Source organism: Cylas formicarius, unplaced genomic scaffold, assembly GCF_029955315.1.
Source record: "Cylas formicarius isolate icCylForm1 unplaced genomic scaffold, icCylForm1.1 PGA_scaffold_12__32_contigs__length_19106922, whole genome shotgun sequence".
NCBI lineage: Eukaryota > Metazoa > Arthropoda > Insecta > Coleoptera > Brentidae > Cylas > Cylas formicarius.
The window spans coordinates 9,764,800-9,787,585 of NW_026844225.1; the positions used below are offsets into that span (position 1 = coordinate 9,764,800).

General features: G+C 34.7%; 1 protein-coding gene across 2 annotated transcripts in view; it reads right to left on the reverse strand.

Annotated features, from left to right (window-relative positions):
- Positions 1-22,786, reverse strand: part of LOC132708616 (protein sidekick-like) — a 505,836-nt gene that overhangs the window by 17,973 nt on the left and 465,077 nt on the right. For both annotated transcript variants that reach the window (XM_060681053.1, XM_060681052.1), the window contains one exon: positions 7,694-7,862. In XM_060681053.1, coding sequence (XP_060537036.1) covers positions 7,694-7,862 — 169 coding nt within the window. The remainder of the gene's footprint in view (positions 1-7,693; positions 7,863-22,786) is intronic.

The window sequence follows — 22,786 nt, forward strand, 5'->3', positions numbered from 1 at the left end:
GGTTTTATGTTGAATAGTAATTTTCAGTCAGTGAATACAAGAACAAAAGACAACTTATAAACGAGGATGTGTGATATTTTATATGCGTTCAAAAAGTAGTTGAAGGAATATCCTGCGATTAAATGTCTGTACTCGGTACAAGAGTCCTTTAGTTAGAGTATTTTTTCCTTACTTGTTTATGCATTATAGGCTGGATAAGGAGGCGCTATTTTGTTTTTTTTTGAGATATGCTATGCAAACATTGTATAAATATTTGCTGATTTGAAAAATAATAATAATTATTATTATACTGCTAAGTAATGATTAAACATAACTCAAAGATTTTTAATTTAATATTTAAATAATTAATGTTTTAAACAGTTTGTTTGACTTCTGCTAAATTTGTACAGGATGAGAGAATGTCAAACATCGATGAGAGGAGGGAAATTGCGGATACAATCATCTACAATCTTTTAAATGGTCATGGGACCTGAATAATTAAAAGCTACAAGCTAAAATATTACTAATACTTCTTAAAAACCTGAAAAGTTGGATTACCGTTTGTGTAAAATAGATAAAAAAATTTGGCTCAGTCGCATTAAATTTATTTTCAACAGGGTCCATAGCTTTTCAAAAAGTAATTTTTCCAATCAAAAAATATTATAGTCAAAATCAAAATAATTTAAGCAAAGTTTTAACGAAGCACCATCCACAAAGTTTTCAGATTTTTAAGACATACTTCTTTAAAAACTTTTTGCAAGTCAATAATTAAAGGATACCAGGCGCAAATTTGTTAGAACATTTTTTAAATATTGGCGGAGCATTTGCAAGTTCTTGTTTCCTTTTTTTTTTTTTCGTCGAAGGGAGTAATAACAGTTTGTTACTAAATGATAGAAGGAATAATTATTATTTATTAAATAAGGCATAAGCTAGCATACGATAGATATAATAATTTGCATTCACTCCTTCAAATTATGTTTAGTTTTTCGTAACTTATTGTGTAACTTGTGTGTATTGTGAATCAATTACTCCGTATACAAGAATGCGCCATCTTTGCATTTGCTACCGAAAGGTGGTAAAGTAAACTTCTCAAAATTAATGAGACTACATCAAAACGGTCCTCTAAAACGGCTACAAATAAAAGAGAGGGCAGTCGAATAATGAATGACCTCAAAAAGCATGTTGAAGGAACAGACGTAACATATTACGCCAACAGTAAAAATATGCAGCTAAACGCATCTAATTTATTTTCCGGGGAATGTTCATGAAATGAAAACAAGATAAGTTCACTTACAATTACTGTAAATCTAGCCAAAAGCGGGGTTTACTAGTCGTCAAAAACTCAAAGTTCCATACTCGGGGCAACAACAGGCGGCAGATGAAAAATCTTTCGGAAATTTAAACGTACCGGACAGAGAGAGATACGAAAAGGAAAAGAACATGAAATAACTCTGGAGTTTTAAGTTTTTGCGTAGTAATTTCTTGTTTAGCGTTCGGAATAAGGTTGGCGGTAAACTTTTAATGCGTTCGAAAATTATTACTTTTTTGCCAGTTGGTTCTAATCTAACCGAATAAATATAACGACTCCTGTTTTAAAATTAAAATAAAAAAAATGTACAAAAAATTCTTCATCTTTAAGGATAAAACCGCCATCTAGATTCTTTCAAAGTTCTGACTAATACCGATTTCGGACTTCTCACTTTCGATAACGTTGAGACAAAAATTAATATTACAAAAAATCCATTAAAAATTTTTAAAACTAATTTAATTTAAAAAATATAGATAAGTACAAAAAAGGGATAATCAATTTAGACATTAGGGTTACTAATAAAACACTGCAGACAGTGTCTGCAATAAAGTATACAAATAAATGAAACCTTAGACGGGTCTGAACATGTAAATAATATTTATAATAAAATTGACAAAAAAAGTAAGTTTAATAACAATGCTTTCTTTTCGATTCTGCCTTGGCCTTGTGTTAGCACCACCAGTCAACACTCGCCCTCCTGGCTGTTCGGCAACGATTCGTAAGAGGGTGCCACCGTCCGCGCACAACAACAACGATCCGTGAGAGGACGCCACCGTCTACGCACAACGTTCGCTGAAGCCTGTCAGCCGCCGGGCATTCACTTGCTCCGCGTGTGCCTGGCATAAGCAGTTGTTTACGTCAAATAAACCCCTTTTTACAGTTTAATTTTTGTGCAATTATTAAGTTTAACGCCCTAAAAACATATTTTCTATCATCAGAAGTGGGATTTTTTTTCTAAACTGGATTTTTTTTACCCCTAATTAAGCTCATCTCAAATTAGGATATTCACCCATTTTCGGGCATCCGACGAGGAAAATTCACCGATAACAATTTTTCACGCACACAAACACCCAAGGCTCCCGGTGGGATTCGAACCCACACCCTCCCGCAAATTCGAGTTGGCTGGTCAACGCCTTACCAACCGAGACATCCTCGGCCGCAAACAAGACGCTAGGGCCCCTGGAAATCAAAAATCGTCTCAAGTATTTAAAATCAATGACTTTGTGTTGCTCAAACGAGAAGCTGTGTCTGCATTGAAGTTGGAGTCCGATTGGCACGGCCCTTTCAAAATAATTGGCAAGTCTTCCGACACCCGTTATCAGTTACAGCGAGTTTTGGATACTCAACTGGGAAAAGTCACTTCAGCAGCGGCCGGACAGTTACGATTATGGAAAGGCGACTGGACTCCTATGGAGTGCCAAGAGGCCTGGAATGAGTTAGATGATCTTAAAAGTGAAGGTAATGTTGTATCACTAAACTTTGTTGAATTGTTTTGATCATGCTGAAATGCCTTGGCCTCTGAGCTCGTGTTTTGTGTCAGAAACGTCGTAGCCATGCCACAGGATTCAGCCTCTGAATCTGTGTTTAAACTGTACTGTTATAGTTAAAGTTGATATTTTGAGTTGATCTAGTCTCGATTGTTCCATGCTGGTGCGCCTTAACCGCTGAACCCGCGTTTTGCATTAGAAACGACGAGGTCATGTTAATGGGCTCAGCCTCTGAGTCAATGTCGTGTTTTAATGATTACCGAACTATTTTATTATGTTGAGTTTTGAGTCAATTTATGGGCTGAAATGTTATGATTTGTAAATAAATGCGCCTGTTACGTGTTGTCTAAGGCGGTCGGTAGCACGATGTCGTTGATCCTGTTAAACCAAGCTGTGTTTGTTACAAAATGTGGTTCTCTGAATGAAAATATAGATTCTCAGAGTGGATTGTTGGATGATCGTCGGGACGCCGAAGTATCAGGATTGGCCGTGTTAGCACCACCAGTCAACACTCGCCCTCCTGGCTGTTCGGCAACGATTCGTAAGAGGGTGCCACCGTCCGCGCACAACAACAACGATCCGTGAGAGGACGCCACCGTCTACGCACAACGTTCGCTGAAGCCTGTCAGCCGCCGGGCATTCACTTGCTCCGCGTGTGCCTGGCATAAGCAGTTGTTTACGTCAAATAAACCCCTTTTTACAGTTTAATTTTTGTGCAATTATTAAGTTTAACGCCCTAAAAACATATTTTCTATCACCTTGTATTCCTCTATAAGCTTTAAGCCAATGCAGATTTTGCAATTTTGCAAAATAATGGGATAAATGTACCGGGTGGTACAGTTTTGAAAAGTAATTGTCGTAGGGTGAAAAAACCTGTAAGTGAAGAGGCCAAAGATATTATTGTATATTACAGGTAGCTGAAAACTGTAATTCCGACATCCATTTTCAACACATTCGATTAATTAATTTTCAAATGTTAATAATATTTTAATAATAATGTTTTAACGAGTCTATTACCATTTTTAGCATTCACTTATTTCTTGTTATTTAATAAATTCTGCAACGTGATTTATTTGTAAGTTACAATGATTGTGGTTAAGTAAAAATACAAAACAAGTTAAAATTAATTACTAATTAAACGACGGATTTTAAAAATAGAATTAATGTAGCATAATTGGGAATATTTTGATTTTTAAATCTTAATTTTCGTTCTTTTAAAAAAATGTATATAAATTTACTGTTAAAATGCAAAAGTTATATTTAAAATGTCAATAATAATAATTATTCATTCAATTTTTTAAAATCTACGTGTGCCTTGGAAAAGAAAATAGCACAAATAATAATGGTGGTGTTTGAGTGTCATATTAAGGTTTTACATTTCAAAGAGCTTCCAGTAAAAAGTCGACTTTTCTGAAACGTATTGTAACTAAAACAATATCAAAATTTCAGATATCAGCGAAAAACTTCAGTTATATATAGTTATTAGTTGTTGATCTATTATATTATTTTGATGTTACCCGTTGTTAAATTTGAGGAACTTTAGTAATGTTGGCTGTTAGACTGAATAGCTATAGCTACTACACTGATTTGAGATTTTATTCTGCAATGATGTTATTGTAAATTATAATAAGGAAAATGCCAATTTAAAAAAACACTCTATATAACATTAATTGAACAATAATTGAATTTTATTTCAACATTAATTTAATATTAGTTTTATATAATTCTTATTTACATTTATAGTAACACTTGTTGCTCCACGACGAATAAGTTATGGGACATCCGGTATACTCAACCGCAAAACGTGTAAGCAAAAACGGAATTTCGTTGACATTCTTCGTTTTGACGCTAAAATTTCTCATCGAGTAGTGTGTGCTCTTTCACGTTAACGTTAAAGGACTCGATCGTGGAAACGAGTTCCTTAAATATTTTCCGTGTCCTCAAATCTTTATTTGAATTTAAACGGCGTTCAATTCTTTAAAGAAAATGCACGCAACGCTGGGGATATTGATTCTGCACGACCTTGACTCTTTAATTGTTTTATCGGCAAATTAATCAATTATTCGCGTATAAATATTAAAGGGCGGAATTGGGACAATCAGAATGTACGCAATAAAATATCGCCGACTTATGTAACTTAGCGGTTAATGATAGGGTATTGGGCATTGGGAAAATTAACAGTATATATGTTAATAACCTTGTAGATTGTGGGGCTAGTGATCTACATTAATCTGACTCCGAAATAGTGCTGCTAAACCCTAATTTCAATTTTTTTATATAATTTGGGTTCTTAAATACTACTAATACCGACTTGCAAATGCCTATTCCGACATTTGCCAATAATTTTCTAAATTGTGAACTCGCCAGTTCCACGCTAATTGATAATTTTTTTGCATTGGGTGCAATTTTGCTAAAGCCCTGAAAGGCCACCGAAAATAAAATATACTTTAATAACGCAAATTTTTGAGAAATTCTTATTAAATCAGAATTTCTGACAAATAAGCAAGAATTTCCGAAAAATAAGTCAGAATATTTGACATACGTCTCTCCGAAGGGACAGCGCCAATCGAAGTATCAGATATACAGAATATAAAGAATTTGCAATCTCTAAACTAACATTTAATTTAAATTTTTTTTTAGTACTATTTCCAGAAATTCCAGAATTATCAGAAATTCTGGCTTATTCTTTAATAAGTTGCATTGATTAAATAAAATCATGGGTTCTATGCTATAGAAGAACAGGTAACAACGGGTATAAATTAGTTGTGGTGATACCAATGCTTTTAAATTTAAGTGAAGGACAATAACATAAGAATTAAGTTCTTTTGCTAAATGTAGGCGCTTAAGAATCTACAATTCCGCAAATTTTTACTTAGGGCTGTAATTTTCAAATGAAAACTCGACTGAATGTACCTTTGGGAAGAAGCTATTTTTGGCCTGTTTCGCGAGTAATGAGTTCATATTTGACTTCGGAATATAAAAGTTGTCGAGTTGGTCTGAGACAAAATTTAACCCATAGTATAAAAAGTGTTTATTGATAATGGGATCAAACTTGCAAATCATAATCACGTCAAAAATCGATCGCAAATAATTTTAGTTTTTGTCACTATCTGTAATATTGCTTTCTCAAAACGTGTTTATTGATTTAAATAATCAGCAATTAATATGGTTTTTTTTTACAGAGTTATTGATGTCGAGATATAGCGTTTCTGAAACAACATTTGTTCCAATATTTTTACATTGTAAGCTATTATTTATCATGAATTAATTTTTTTGCACAAATTTTTTAAAATTTTTTCCAAAAATATCGTATATATTACGGAAAACAGCACTGAACAAACTGCTTTAAATGACCATTTTTTTCCGGTCTTATCTGAGATTTTGGACACAGACTTCGAATTGTGATAACTACAGACATTGTTTAGTAGGGAAGGTTAATGTTTTAGAACAACATGTGATAAGTCATATTTTTTTCACTTTATATTAGAAATTAATAAGCTACTTTTCTTCTTTAAAATGTAATTTTTGCAGGTCCTTGCAGTTTTCCCAATAAAGAATTTATTAACTTTTTTGCCCTAATAAGGCTAATTCAGCAGTTTGCCTTACCTAGATAATAATAATAATAATAATAATAATATGTCTTTATTTCTGTATATCTATGCTTTCTACAAATAACCGTTTTCTTTTACAAAATGAATGCATATATATACATACACAGAAATGGGCGAAATCCAGATATGGATAACATCAGTATATTAGCCACCCTGATCTATTTAACCCAGCGGATTGAGAAACAATAACAGAAAAACAATTTTTACTTCTTCTCACACTAATAACACACTAACTATTTTGCTCACGTTTGTTAAAGATAGATTGTGCTTTTTTTCTTTTTTAAACTTTACTTTTCGAAAAAATATCTGAAAGCATAAAATTTAAATCTACTTGAAATCAGTGCTTTGAAGTAATTCGGAAGACTATTATACAATTTAGCTATATTAAAGGAAAAACCACGCTCAAATAGTGTTGTTTTATGTAGAGGAGGAGTTACGGCATCTCTAAATCTAATATTTAAATTATGAACATGAGATCTGTACAGATATTGAGGACTTTTGTGGTATATAACTTTGTGCTCAAAACCGGCTTTATGTAGTTTTCTTCTGCTGTCCATGTTCAACCATTTAGTCTCTACTAGTTTATGTGATAATTTCTCTCGGCGTCAAATACAGTATATTAGTCGCAAACATGAATTCTGCACTTTCTGTATTCTTTGTTTTTGCAAAGCTGTTATACAGTTTTCATATAAATATCACCGTAATTGAACACAGAAAGCACAAGAGACTCCCACAGTCTAATTTTTATTTTTCTTGAGAGATAGTGACGACTACCATAGAGCAGTTTAAGCCTTGCATATGGTCTCCGGACGCAGTCAGAGACATGACTCTCAAATCTCAAGTCAGAATCGAAGAAGACTCCCAGGTTTTTTACGTTATTTTTTATAGGTAGAGTGGTATTCCCAATGTTGACTGTAAATTGAGCCTCCAAACCATCCAGATCATTTTTTCTGCCAAAAAAAAGATTGTAATTTATTTAGATCTCGGTACATGACTTGACAGCCCAGATGTCCTTATGCATGTAATTTCTTTAGGTGAATTTTTTGTGTATATTTTTGTCATTGGTCATAAAGACATTTTATTATTATTATCATTAATATTCCATTGCACATTTAATTTTTGCCACTACATTTTTGTTTATTGTGTTGTCTGTATAGCAGGGTACGAAAAAACGAGGCAAAATATGTTTTCGTGCAAGTTGTGAAAGCGATGAATTGATTAATATGACGCAAAGTGGGGACCACCTAGACAATAATAGGATATGTCGATAAACGTTAAAAGATTAATAACGCTGATGGCAGCCTTACCGTTCAGGACATGTACCCTAACACTAGCGACATCTGCATTGGACGGACTGCACGAATATTTCCCCGAATCCGATATGTCAGCATCTTGGATTAATAGGAAACTTGTTGTCACGTCACCCTTTTCAGTTATAACGCTTACACCCCCTCTGCTCGAATCGTAGCTGATCACCTGAAACAAAACGACATAATTGAACATCGGCAAAGGGACTTCTTTACATCTTATCGATTTGGTCAATATATTAATTAATTTTAATTGAATAAAACCCCGGGCGTTGTATTAATTTCTTCCCCCGTTGGAGTTCGTTAGTTTAGTCTCCTAAATCGTTGGAATATCACTTTAAATTGGGAGTAGTAGAGATCGGTAAAAATATTGCTTCAAACTCTACGCAAGACCAACTCGAATGGGACCAAGAAGTTCCAACTTCCATAAAACAAATTTGGGTGCACTTTTGCAATGATTTAACTTCATTAAATTCATTAACATTCCCAGATGGGTAATGTTTGACAATTTCGACTCGCGGATGCTTCTGAAAAGGCCTACGGAGCCTGCGTATATATTTGTTGCAAGGGCAACAATAATTCAAAATTTTCTAGTAATTTGCGGTGCCCAAAGTTGAGAGTGGTAGCGACATTGCCTAGATTGGAATTTTGCGCAGCAGTTTTATTAGTAAATTTAATGCGAAAGGTTATCGATTTTCTTCATATGAAATAACTAGAGTGTTTCTATTGGAGTGATTGAACAATAGTTTTACATTGGTTGAATGGATGTCGAAGTCGTTGGAAAACCTTCGCTTCAAATCGTGTTTCCACAATTCAATCATACTCGATTTCTAATCAATGGTTTCACGATTTAGTATCTAGAGTTTGCAGTGCTGCAGATCTTATTAAATCTAAGCTGTAGTGGCAAGGACATGAATTTCTATCACGCCGTAACAAGTTAACAATTGATCTTAGTGACATTCCTGAACAACGAACAATTACAAATTTTGCTCATGTAAAACCTGAATTTCCTTTCGAACGATTCTCATCGACTTCCCGACTGCAAAGAACAATTGCATATTGTTATCGATTTTATTTCAATTTGAAAAATAAACATTCAAAAAATGTAGAGCCATTTACTCCGCTAGAACTAAAGAAAGAAAGTTCTTTTTTTTTTTCTTTCTTCTTTCATCGATCATTTCAGTCTCATAATAGTAGGGGATAGACTATAACAAGATTGCTTTCGAAAAATCGTCGCTGGGCGGGGCAAGTTCATAGTGTGTAGCGCGGACTAGATTTTTACTTCAAAAAGAAGCCAATTCGATTTTTGTTGCCTTGAGGGACGCGTTGTTTTTTTATCGTGCTCCTGCGGACCACTATGGAACTTTCGCAAAATCCATAATTATATTCCGCATACACCCTGTATAAAGCGTCTTTCACGTATCGCCGAATTTCAAAGTCACGACAAAGTTTGATAAATATAAAAAATTGTACAAGTATCTCCCGCACCCTCTATGATAGACGAAACCTGAAACTCTCCCTCCTCACAATTTACGATACTGTTTTTACCAAATTTTTAAAAGTTTTATAGCTTATCATTAACGGCTATTAATTTACAAACGGAAACGGCAATTTTCAAGGTCTTTTAGATATTTTTACCCATAATTGACACACCCTGTACATAATTGAAAAATTTCCGAATATGAGAGTTATAGCCCTGGATTTCCCACTGGACGAAGGATTTTTCCAAAATAATAAATGGTTTTCGAGAAAATAAGGTTTTTCTGAAACCATGCAGTGCGAAGTAATAATCAATGACGTCATCGCGTCTTGACTGAACCCGAGGTATATGAATTCTTTTAAAATATCTAGAGCAGCGTGTGTGTGTGTGACTGTTTGAACTGATTGGCCATATTTTTTACGATTTTTGATTCGCGGTTGATAATTTACTCTGGAAAAGAACAATTTTCTGGATCTTTTAGATTTTTGTCTATAATTTGAAAAAAACCCTGTATATAATCGAAAAAATGCCTGACATAAATGTTATAGCACTGGATGTTCCGCGTCTGCTGGTTAAAGAATTTTGACAATCTGGTGAATGGTTATGGGGAGAAAAGCAAGTTTTTCTGGAAGCCAAAATAACCAATAAAAAAATTCAAAAAAAATAATTTCCATTGTTTAAATGTGGACATGGACTTTTACTTCTCTCCTAAATTTACTAAATTATTCCAAGACGCAGGTTGTTCTTTTTGGTAATAAAAAAAAGGAAATTATCGAGTATAATAATCTGAAACTTTCTTCAAATGGTACTTCGCTTGATTTTGTCCACAAATGTAAAAACTTTGGAGTCTTTCTTGTTGGTAAGCTAGTTTTTGATTCTCACTTGTCTTATTTACTACAAAAGTCCTATGGTAAACTGAAAGTACTTTACATGTATAAGGACTACTTATCTACTGAGATTAGACTCAAATTGTGAAAATTTGATCATATAACGGGGACACGCAAAGATTTTCAGTGGTTAAATCCCATATGTCTACGTAAGTGTATAAAATTGCTAGGTACGCAAAGCATCTTTTATTGTGTTTCTTTTAATCGTATTTGAATATTCTCCTTGCTTTTTTCCACTTCCATTAGTTTTTTTTGTTTTTGTTTTCGTTAAAATATTGTATCATTGGTTAGGTGGAGCAGCGCTGCTAGAGCTAGAGCATTACTATTGTGGTATATTCTTTTGTTGTATTTCAATATGGGCTAGGCGTATGCTGAAAACTTAAATTTCTCACTCATTTCTACACCTCCATCTATATCATCAAGCCCTAATATCACATATTCTAGTGCTACGTTAAAAAGTAATTGTGAGAGCGCATCACCCAATATTGAAAGTTGGCAGCGCTTGTTGGGAGTCATTTGAAGACATTGCTCACATTTTCCCTTAAAAACAATGATTATATGTCACAGGTCTGATATGTGAATTGTGTTGTTCTTGGAGAAAAGAAGAGTTGCTTTTGTTTTATGTGTTGTTTTCAAATTACTGAATGATTATCCGCAGCTCTTGGGCAGAATAAATTTGAATATTCCTAGTTGAACTATATTCAGCTGAATGAGAATTTGTTTCTTTGGATAGGCAATGTTTCAGTTTTGAAATTAAAGTAATTTTCCGGACATTCAAGGTGCATGAAGACGTCTTCATTCAGTCTGTTATTCTTTCAGTGAGATTCACTGTAACCATTTTACGTTGTATTGTATTGCTTCGACCGCACATGCTCCGATATCCCAGATGTCAATCTTTTACCCTTCCATGTGTGTTTTCCGTGTTCTTCGAGTGGTATTGTTTCTTGGTACTTGATAGATACTCTATCTCAGGATTTGATGTTTCGGGACTAACCAAAACTGGTTTGATTGTTTATCTTCTCGTTAGGCGCCCGATGTGTTTACTTGGCTGCTCCCTACTGAGTCTTAAATAAGTTGTTAATTCATAATGGACTTGTTATTTTTTTATAGAAAACTCTTTTTTAGCACCCGAAGGGGTTGAAATCGATTTGAGCCGTGTTACGGCACTGGTTGTTAAACAGTTACGATGACTGGCTTGTTCAAACGCTATAAATTATCTGATAAAAGGAATTGCCTCTTAAAAAAAAGCATAAACCGTGGTAATTTATTTAAAGTACTTACTTGAGTGTTGTACGTTTACCGAACAAATATTCATAAAAATGCTGCCCGTTTATTTATTTTTAAACCGACGTGCATAATAGGATTTTCTATTTAAATCAAAATATGCAAATAACACGTATTTTTAGAACGTTGTTGCAACGGTTAAAACAGCGGATTGACGTTTGGGTTTATTAAATTCTTCGTTACGGCTTTTAAAAGTTTACGCGTTCCACCGGAATAATATTTCAGAAGTGGGATACCATCTCAATCCATCCCAACATCAATAAACTATACATAGTATTACCATAAATTCCGGAGCATTGATATAATGAATATTAATGCGCGAATTTTTTGGGGTGAAATTAGTTGCCCTCCTGAGACCGACTTCCTAAGCACGGTTTTTTTTTTCGAACCCCTCCTCCTCCATCCACGAAAAATTCGTATCTTCGGAAAGCGGCGCTGGGAAACATTTGCATCCGAATAAGAGAAAAGTAAATTACTGGAAAAGGAAACAAGGATTATGTCCGTGATTCATTTTTGTTAACCAGGCGACGCTCACTAACTTTCACTCCCTATTTTATTCTTTCTCTGGCGAAACTGAGGTTTTATTTTTGGGTCGCTATTTGCTTCTATAGGGAAGTTTCAATAATAATTGCTCGAACAGAATATAGCGGCTTAAGCTGAAATGTTCCTATCAATCAATTTCACGTACTCTTTGATATTTTCTGATGGAGACTTAATTTTGCACTCGGTATTTTATACGAGTTAGTAATGTGATTCCCAATTTGATTTTAAGACCGGCTGCTCCACTGTGCGGGCGGTTCGCAGGGTCGTGGGAGACGTGGTGGAGGGCCTGGAAAAGGGGGAGCAAGCTGCACTCACGCTATGTGACCTCACTAAGGCTTTCGACTGCGTCTCTCATGACCTCCTTCTGGAGAAGCTTGGCTGATATGGTGTCCGTGGCCACCTTCAGGAACTTATTCCGTCATATTTAACTGACAGAAGACAGTGAGTGGTCTTTAACGGAGTTGACGGTTGTGAGCACTGGCGTGCCTCAGGGCTCCGTCTTGGGTCCGCTACTGTTCACTATTTACATCAATGACTTGTATCATTTTCTGTTTTCTTTATGCGCACGATATTTCGTTTGTGACTTATGGAAATGACTCCAATGAACTTATGCACAATGTTGATAATGTTGAGCGGAAGGCGGAACTTTGGTTCACCAACAATAACCTTAAACTAAACACATATAAGACACAACGTCTTGTTTTCTCAACTAATAATAATCTACTGGAGGGCAAGAATGTGAGGCTCTTGGGAGTATATTAATATTATAGCATATTAAAATCTTGTGTAAAAGACTGACCTCTAATATTTTTATAATCATTAAACTTAAAGGACTGGTTACCGCGGGCACATTACCTATTTTTCTCTTTTTCACTCTCATCTAACTTACGGCATAGTTCTCTGGGGTAATATTGCCACAGCAGACCAGGCATTTAAACTCCAAAAGAAAGTTGTTCGTTTGATTGCCGGTGCAGGTTATCTGGAGCACTGTCGACCAATTTTTAAGAAGTTGGAAATTATGCCACTTCCTTGTCTGTATATTTATTACAAGTAAGGAAGGACAACAGTGGCAAGTGTAGGGTTGCTTTCGAACTCATTCTCGGTGTCATCAAGTGTATTTTGTAATGGAATGCTTAATATCTCTAATGTGGGAATTAACAGAAACAAAAGCAGGTGTAGGGTGTTTTAATTCTAGGTTCAGTGACTCGGGCTGAGATAGTTTTACGGCTCTGTAAATTAGATAGCTCATAACCAAAGATTTTTATTCCGTATGGTGATGTGACAATGCATTAAGGCATCTTTTGTGTGCGTAGATCTTTTGTAAATTAAAGGACCCAATGTTAGATCTGATTTTCTATTCATAAGAATATCTAAGAATGGGAAATTATTAATAGTTTCTAATTCAACGATAAAACTCCTTTAGGCCAAATTACAAAAGTTTCATCAACGTAAAATTTTCATATTTTTGGTTAGTTTAAGGTTTTCAGGTAAGATGAGAAGATTTGGTTCCAGATTCTCGGATTTCAGTAATGAAATAATGTTGGCAGAGTAGTAAAATAATGCCGGTTTTGGCGGTAAAATTTGAATTTTCGTGAATGTTTGGGCGTATTCGGATTGGCGCGGGCGCCAAAAGTGGCTTAGAACCGGCACTACTATACTCTTTTGAAGTCTCATTAATAGGGATTTTAAGTAGAAACTAATCAGAATATCGTTTGGATCTAATGTAATGGGTTTTAATTGCCCAGTGTAATGAAAGGAAGATTTTTAAATAATATTACAGTAGTCTGTGGAAGCTTATTTGAAAAATTAAAAATATACAGCGCTTCCTATTTAAAAAATCGAAAGCATTATATTTAAATTATCAATTTACGTAAAAATTCTTTGGAAATGTCTGCATGAAAAACCAAAATTTTCTACTGCAAAATAGTCATAGCAATTTTCTAAAAAATGTACTTTCTAGAAAAATTCCAGATAACTCTCATACGGTAATAGACATAATTGATTGAAAAAGCATCTCGGTCAGTTTTGCAGGTTAATTTCATTGTCAGGTTAAAACGTCCTATGTCGTTAATTTGGAAACATTAGGATTCATAACAGTTTTAATTTTTGCATTATAAACTCACCAATGGTGTTATCCAAATTGAATTTAATGTCCACTCAATTTAGCTTGTCATTTTTTCCCCGAAGGTGCCAACTGGCAACAAACCAGAGAAAAACGGGCTAAATTAAAAGGAAAATTTTAAATAATTATGCCCAACGAAAAAATATGACCTGTCACGGAAAAGGAAATTCTCGAAGGATATTGCAACTAGCTACTAGGACAACAAGACTACAAGAAATATAGTAAACCTGTTCTCAAACACAAAAATAATTTAAGTTTACGAGGGCGGGGTGAAAAGTTTCCGACCGAACCAAGAAAAAACGATATTTTCAATTTTTTTTAAATTTATTTTTCAACACAATCTCCATCAACACTGATACATTCCTCATAACGGCTATCTAATCTGGTTATAGAATCGCCAAGTTCCTTAAAAAACTGATTTACTTCTTCGTTGCTCTTTAATCTTTTACCGCCAAGCCATTTTTTGTGGCTAGGAAGCAGATTGCTGGGGGCTAAGTCTGGAGAGTAGGGATGTTGCGCCATCAATTGGTAGATTTTGGACATTGCAAAAAAAATATTTTCTTCGCCAAATGAGGACCTCGATTTGCACCTCGTGCTTTAGACGTTGGAATAACTCTGCGTAGTATTGAACAGTTTCCAAGATAATCGATGTACATAATTCCTCCCGAAAAAACCGTACAATCCACTGTTTTGACTGGAGTGTAGTGATGGACTCAAGTCTCATTAGCAGTTATAAATAGACCCAGAATTGTCAGTTGAAATATTTTTTCGGATCGCACAGCTTTTCCACGCTCAAATGGTTTTGTTAAATATTTCGCACACGTTCAGCTGACATCCTACAGATCTCAGCTATCTCATGCACTTTCAACCTGCGGTCTTCCAATTGTTATTCGATGGATTTTCTCAATCATTTTTTATGACCACACCTCATATGACCTGAGCGAGGTTCGTCAGAGGTGCTCACACGATCCATTTAAAATTTATAAATATATTTCTTAGTAGTTGAATATGGTGGCAAGGACTCTCCTATTGTGTTAAATCCACCTCTTCTTTAATTTATTTATTTATCCAACCGAGCGATTAGGAGGAAACTATACCAGTTAGAATGGTACCGTGGGATGCAGTTCCTAAAGTAGACCTCTTGGCCAGTCCTGAAACTTTTCACCCCACCCTCGTATTTCTGAATATGGGCAGATGCTCTGATATTCGTATATCGCTTTTATATTGAATAATTATTTTACATTAAAAGTTTGAAAAGAGTCAGATTAATATCCACATAAATTTGCCTTACGTTTTTTCGTGTTTAAATAAGTATAAATTAATTATAATACATAAAGTTTTTAAAGAAAATTGAACCTTAGACACCCCAGGATTTTACCACAATGTTTTTTTTTTTGGAAAAGCAAAGGCCAGGAGAATCCCTTCAATTTGCCCTCCCTGTACACCCTCAGTAAGTATATAATAAAATTTTATGCCAACGGTAACTTTAAATCATTTTTTGTAATAATAATCGCTTCAACCATGATTAGTTAAGTTTTTACTGATCGTTCCCAAGGGAAGGTGGACCACATTTTCTTCGAACCGTTGAGCAGCGTCCCCAAAATGACGGGTCGACCTAATAAATCCTTATTACAATTGAACAGAATTGTTCCATAATCATTTGTTTCAGCCCCGTTCGTGAAGTGGGGAAACTACCTATTTCATTTACACTCGTTCAAAATGAAATTAATGAAACAATTGGCGGGCAATATTTTTCAATTCGAATTAATTTGCGGCCATTCTAATATCAAGGCCCCACGTAAATTAAATTGCAGCGTGAATTTGCCAAACCGGCCCCGCCAATTTGTTTTGGTTAGTTCTCCTTTTACAGCATTTTTGAGATTGGCATTTCGAACCGCTATCGATGTATTTATTAATTTTTTACGTTAGTGAAGAGTCGATTAAAAATAACAATGAGGAAATTAATACAAAATTGTCAAAACGTTGGCTCAAATTAAGGAAGAATCTATTATTTGAAACAATGACAACAAAGTGAATTTAAAAAAATATATATTATTTTTCGCAATCTTTGTCTCTTGATATAAAAAATTGTAAAACTAAATATCACTGTAACTTCTAATGGTCGGTATCAGGATGATCCCAGTTTGGACGCCATATTTGTTGGACAAAAGATTAGTTCCAAATTCATAATTGAGTGGTTCATATCAGAAGCCATATTAATTTAAAATAATAAAAAAAATAAGTTAATGCTAAAGGAAGAAAATCTTTTTGTTGCAACAACAAAACATAATTTTGAATGCATTTTAATGTAAACTAAATTTCACTTTTTCGATTTTGTGGTTTTTGAAATGAGCGAGTTTGTGATCGTGAGAATTTTTTAAGCAGTTATTTTCTCATTGTGTGATTGATGTTGATGTGCCTAGTTTGTAATGTCTGCCATTAATGTCTTGTTGTAGAAATCTTATTATTGTTATTATTTCTGATAAACGAGTTAAACAATCGATAGCTTCCTCAAAACGTCGCGAAAATTTAGTTTCGACATAAAAAAGCAATTTTTTAGCATGTTTTTTAAGCAAGAATTAATGCTCCTTGCAAATCCGTTTAAGAACCCTCCTTTCGAACGCTGATCAGAAGGAAAATCTCCTGTTTCGCCGACAAATAAAATATTTCAATTAAAATGTAATTAATAGGACCAACGAAAACACGAAGGAGGGATAATTATTGTTCGAGAAAAAGTTTTAGGTTAAAAAGGGTAAAAAGGAGTCTTTCCGGGGCAATTAATTTACTTGTATTTCACCCTCAACGAGGGAGGTCCACTATGGGTGAGCGAATGACAAAGGCAAGCCGGTCCGATTTAGATTGGAAAAAGTGAAACTAATCTATTAAAATTTAGCGTTCGCCAATGAGCGACCTTTGCTCTCCTTGTTAACTACTAGTTTCCGCCTTCAATGTATTTCTTAAAAATTAATCGCATCGCTTTTCGATTTTTTTTGGATGTATTTACTTTATTTATTTAAAAAGATAACGCGATATTGTACATATTCTTTTTTCCCAAAAAATTGACATTCTGTGGCTGTTATTAAAATGAAAAGTATATTGAATTCTAATGGTCTCAAACTTTATGACATTTTACATGAAATGAAAACCGCAGTAAATTTAATATCAGCTAATCAAAATTTACCGAAATATTCAAATAAAAAAATTGACATCGGCATGCAAATTAATTCTCCAAAAAGCGCCATCAAGACATGAAAACGAGTATTTGGTCTGTCCGTTTGTATGAACTTTTATTCCTATATATAAAGACTTACTCAGGGAGCTTGTGATTATCAATTTACAATGTCACAAGTATAGGGCCGGGTCGATTAAAGCACATAATTTTTGTCTTCGTCGCCAGTGAAATGTTATTTAATACTTCTGGAGTACTTTGGAAGTTCGAAACAACAAATCAGGTAAACAACCCCAAGTTTTTCTTATCCGAGGGATTGCGAAGCTTCAGAAATCCATTGATTTATTTATTTTGTGTAAAACTCTTAAAGGGAAAGGTATTCGTTTAAAGAGGTATAATTCGTCTGTTAACGCAAAAAAATTACCCAAAACAAATGCTGAATTACGTGAAGTAAAAGCCATCTCGTATTTAAAAACTCAAGAAATTTAGCAACAGGTCAGAGGGGGAACAGAAACTTTTTGGAAGAAGCTTTTCCCTTACCTTCATCCAACAAACAAATATACAGGGTTTTTGACCTAAACAAAAGATGGCACCTTCGGCTTAACCACCTCTGAATATGCATATATTTGTAATTTCTGAAAATTTGACCCTCATATTTGACAAAGAGAAGAGGCTTAAGTTCACGTTTTTCTTATTGTTGTTGTCTACTTTTATGTAGCTTGGCCACAATTAAGCCGTAAACATTCACATTTTGAAAGTGTTATCGGGTCCAAAGAATTATTTCTCTGTCAAACTGTATTTGGGTTATACCTATTCCAAATCGTATTCGAAATAATTAGGTTTTTTGATGGTATTGTATTTGTTCGGCTGCACGTCCCTGGCTATCGAAAAACAATTATTACTGTTATTACTGTTACTACGTTGGACCACAAAAAACAAAAAAAATACTTTGCCATAGCAAAGTGCGTAAAAGGAAAATTTTCAGCCAAACAAAAGCAAAACAAGATTTTCTGAACGTTCATCATCTAAGCTGTTACGGTCACGTTTAAATTCAGCTGGCGTAAATTCACTGGCGTAAATGACGGTGCAGAGTCCAACTCAACTGTAATATGCGTAGGAGTATTGCCCTTCAAAACCAATTATTTTATAACAGCTCTATATTTAATTTTTTCCATTTCCAAAATGGCTGGTAGGTAACTATCAAGAGGTGCACAAGTATATTTCCAAAATTGACTAAGATACTGTACTATTTACAGATGAGCTATAACAGTTTTCGCGCAAAAATGAGCTATTTTTCTGTGCAAAATTAACTGTTTAATTAAACCAACATGGAAAGTTTGCAGAATTGAAACGTTTATCCGAAACAAACAGTTCAAGACCAGAGTACAGAATACAGCATAAAAAGATCTAATCGTTAGTTTCACTAATTTCATATGCCGGATGGTTTTCGGTAACAGTTGACAAATTTCCAGAGGCACAAGCAATTTTAGGGTCCTACATGTCCGAAAAAACATCATCCAAAAATATACCAAACCCGTTTGGTAAAGGATTCATCTGTTTAAGATTGAGATAATGAATCCACCAAATTGGCTGATGTAATTGCTTCTGCACTCTGAACACACAATCCGTTATCAGAATTAACCCAGGACAATTAAAATCAGCACAGGTTTGGTGTAGACACCCACGAGATCCAGAGATGCGGAATAAAATTCTTTTTTGTTGTTATTGGTGATGCGGGGGAATATAAACAGCACCAAATAGATTGTTTAGAGCCAAGTGGAAAATTTACAAACATGTTCTAAGACAGAATCGCTAATCTGTACCATCCTTGGTGCTTTTAATTGCAGCTAGACTACCCCTACCTCTTGTTGTATATATTCATAGTTCCGCTGTTTCCTATTCAATCCCTGGGATATTCCATTAAAAAAATTTAAACTTGCGCGACATTGTGAAGAGGGGCACCGTCTTGCTGCCATATAATCAGCGTTGTTATACTTAAGGGTAAATCTTCCATATATCGTTATATTTGATGCTCTAAGTGTTGCAAATAATGATCTCCAGTTAAATTTGATCTACAAATATCGGAGCCAAAATATGCCCATCTATGATACCACACCGTACATGAATTGATGGGTACCCCTGGGTTTTTATTTCGTGTATTTGTGTAGGATTATTTAAAGACCAATATCGCGTATTTCGTCCATTTCAACCATTCTTGTAGTGAACCAAGTTTCATCAGTGTATAAAATTATTATTCTCATTATGTCTATTTAGAAAATCCGAACAAAACTGCACCCTCGTCTGAAATAGTTCTGCACTTAGTTTGTGAGTTATATACTTTAAAACCGAGAAATCTCTGTCTCTTCATACACACAAATATTAGAAGAAGCTGGATGTGGTTCATAGAATCCTAATACGTTTGTCTTATTTTCTTCATTTAAAAGATTATGATTCCGGCATACCTTTTTAGATTTTAATACGTTACCGTTTCTAGCATCAGAAATATCTCTTTTGATATTAGATATTCTTGTCAATAGAAAATCAGACCTAATATTGGGTCATTCTGGCTACACAAAACCTACGCACACAAACCGATACCTTAATGCATTGTTACATAACCATCCGGCACAAAAATCATCGGTTATCAACTCAGACCGAGTCATTGAACCCACAATTAAAACACCTTACTACTGCTCGTCTCTCTAATAATTTCCACATTAAAGATATTTAGCGTTCTATCACAAAATACACTTCACGACAACCTTCCAATAGCAATGAGGCCGAAAGCAATCCCACACTTGCCACTGTTGTCCTTCCTTATATTCAAAATATCGCTGACCACATATCAAAAGTTCTAAATAAGTATAACGTCAAAACCAGATTTACCACTTGTCCAAAGATCTCTCAAAGACAAGATTCCATTTGAGTTGCCAGGAGTTTACAGCATTCCATGCATATGTGGCATGGAATGAAGAGACCGGACAAAAAATATCAACTAAGACTGAGACAAATAAACTTATCAGCAGTTGCCAAGCAATCACGAAACCGGACATAAAATTTTATTCGATAAAACTGAAATTCGTGCATGTAATCAATTCTTCTACCAACGAAAATCCTATAGAATCTATAAGCAACCTAACAATCTTAACCGCGACTCAGCTCTTTACCTGTCACCAATATGGGAATCTGTCCTTCATTTAGGACCGCCCCCCTTAAACAATATAAAAGCAGGTATGGTCTGTTCATAGATATAGGAAAGTGAGCAATTGCTTTTGCAAGGGATAAGCCAAGGGTGGTCACTAACATACAATGCACCAAGATTATTACCTAACGTTTCGGAACTTAAATTAAGGTAAAATTGTGGTCCGTAATAGAAAATAATTTTATACCTACCTATATTTAATATTCTTTGGTTTGGTATACTATCTAGTTTAAGTTTATTAGTAATCATTCTTATTTCGTGTGTAATACAGCGTGAGTTGAATCGTGTATGGAAAATTGTGAATATTCCCATTTCAGCGAGGAAAAAAAGAAGCGATGCTGACATTTTCTCGAGTGTAGATGAAAGTGATCAAGATTATAATACAGCGTAAAATTTACCACTTATACGAGGAACATAGCGTGCCTACATTAGATATCTTAATTAGGAGGCTTGAAAAAGATGAAACCGGTGTTAAATGAGGCAACTACCTTATGGAAGTGTATTCAACACATGGGTTTTAGATTTAAAAAATTGACAAAAGGCAAGTTTTAATGGAAAAAAATTGGATTTACAGAGAACAACAAAGCCCAATTATTTACTTGGATGAAACCAGTTTCGACACTTATGATACCTCGGAAAAAGGTTGGGTTGACTCAACTGATAAGTGTAAAACAAACGCGCCATCAAAAAGAGGTTATAGGATAACTATTTTGCATGCTGGCTCTAAAGATGGTTGGATTCCAAATGGACATTTATTTTCAGGAAGATTATAACAAAAAGTAATTAATTGAGGTTCTACAAAGCTTGAACCTACAAAAGGAATACGTCTGTGATAATTATGCTAAAAATCTAGGGCATACAGTTTTAAGGCTTCCACCTTACCACTGAATATTTAATCCCATTGAACATGTTTGGCACCAACTGAAATCTGCCATTCGTCGTAACAATGTTTTTCCCCGTATTAACTCCAATGTCCTCAAATTTATAGAAACCGAAGTTTTTGACATCTCTCCCAAAAATTCTGTTAAAAAAGCAGAACAATCGTAAATCCATATTGCAAATAATATAGAAAAAATAATAATTAGAACAGGCGATGATAGCGATAGTGATACTGATATATTATGTGAATAATTTTAAGTAATTTAAGTAGGTAATTAAAATAATTTGTAATTTTATTTTAGATTTAAACATAAATACATACATAAATAAATAAACATTGTTTAGTATCTTTCCCAACGAAACCCCAAATAATTAAATTCTAAGCAAAGTAGGGACCTGTGCGGCCATATTTCTTTCTTACAGCTTGCCCGGGTCTTTCCTTAATTTGTATCAGTTAGTCACTTTCTTATATCTATGAACAGACTTTACAGAGTAAAAATCCAGCCAGTCAAGCTTTGAAGAAGCCAACAGGATGGTTAGCAAGTTCGATTCAGCAAAAACCGACGCTGCGAAAGTTTCTTTGAAAAATCAATTATTTTGTTATTAATATTCGATAGGGTGGAATTAGTTTTATAATCTATTTTTAATGTTTGCCACGTTCTTTGGACCTTACCTGGTAAAAATATATTTTCTGGGCGGTTTTCGGTGTACGGCGTATGCAGGCGATTGCCAGTTTTAATTAACAGGACTATGCCGATTAACATTCGAAAAAGTTTCCCGTTTCAAGTTGCTCGCGGCACATACACCACTGCTTAAAGTGCACGAGTAACTCGACTAATCAAACTGTCAAAACAAATTTATGCAGCTAATAGTTAAGCAGCGTTTAATAGCAAAAACGGTTAGAAGGGTGGTGCCGTATACTCGCTTCGAAACTCCAACTATTGTAAATTACAAAGTGTGTATAAATAATTGCGTTTTCTATGCACGGGTTTAATTCTCATAGTCCGCGAATTAGTTTAATGCTAAATCGGATGCGATTCTCAGATGTTTCTTCACACGGAACTGACGTTTTACGGTGCACTGTTTAATGTTTGTTGTCATTAAGTGAAACGACCGTACTGAAAGCGAAAAGCCGGACTGTGCACCAAGTTAAAAGAAAATAAAGCGGAATTATACTATCGGTATTAAAATGCACTCAAGATTGTATAGACGTTGCGAGGAGGTTAGTGGGACCTCTCAATTTTCAGTCTGCAGACATTAGTTCTGAACTGTCTGGATCAGCGGAAGGACGTATTCGTATGTTTCATAGATTATGAAAAAGCATTCGACAACATCAGACATGCCTGCTAGATCTGGGCATGGATGACAAAGATGTAAGGATCATGGGCAACCTGTACTGGAACTTCGGTTGCCAAACTTGAGCACAACGGAGGAATTCTAAATCAAGAATGGGGTAAGACAGGGTTGTAGATTATCCCTCATGCTTTTCAACCTGTATGTAGAAAGGGCATTTTCCTTGAGGCGGCC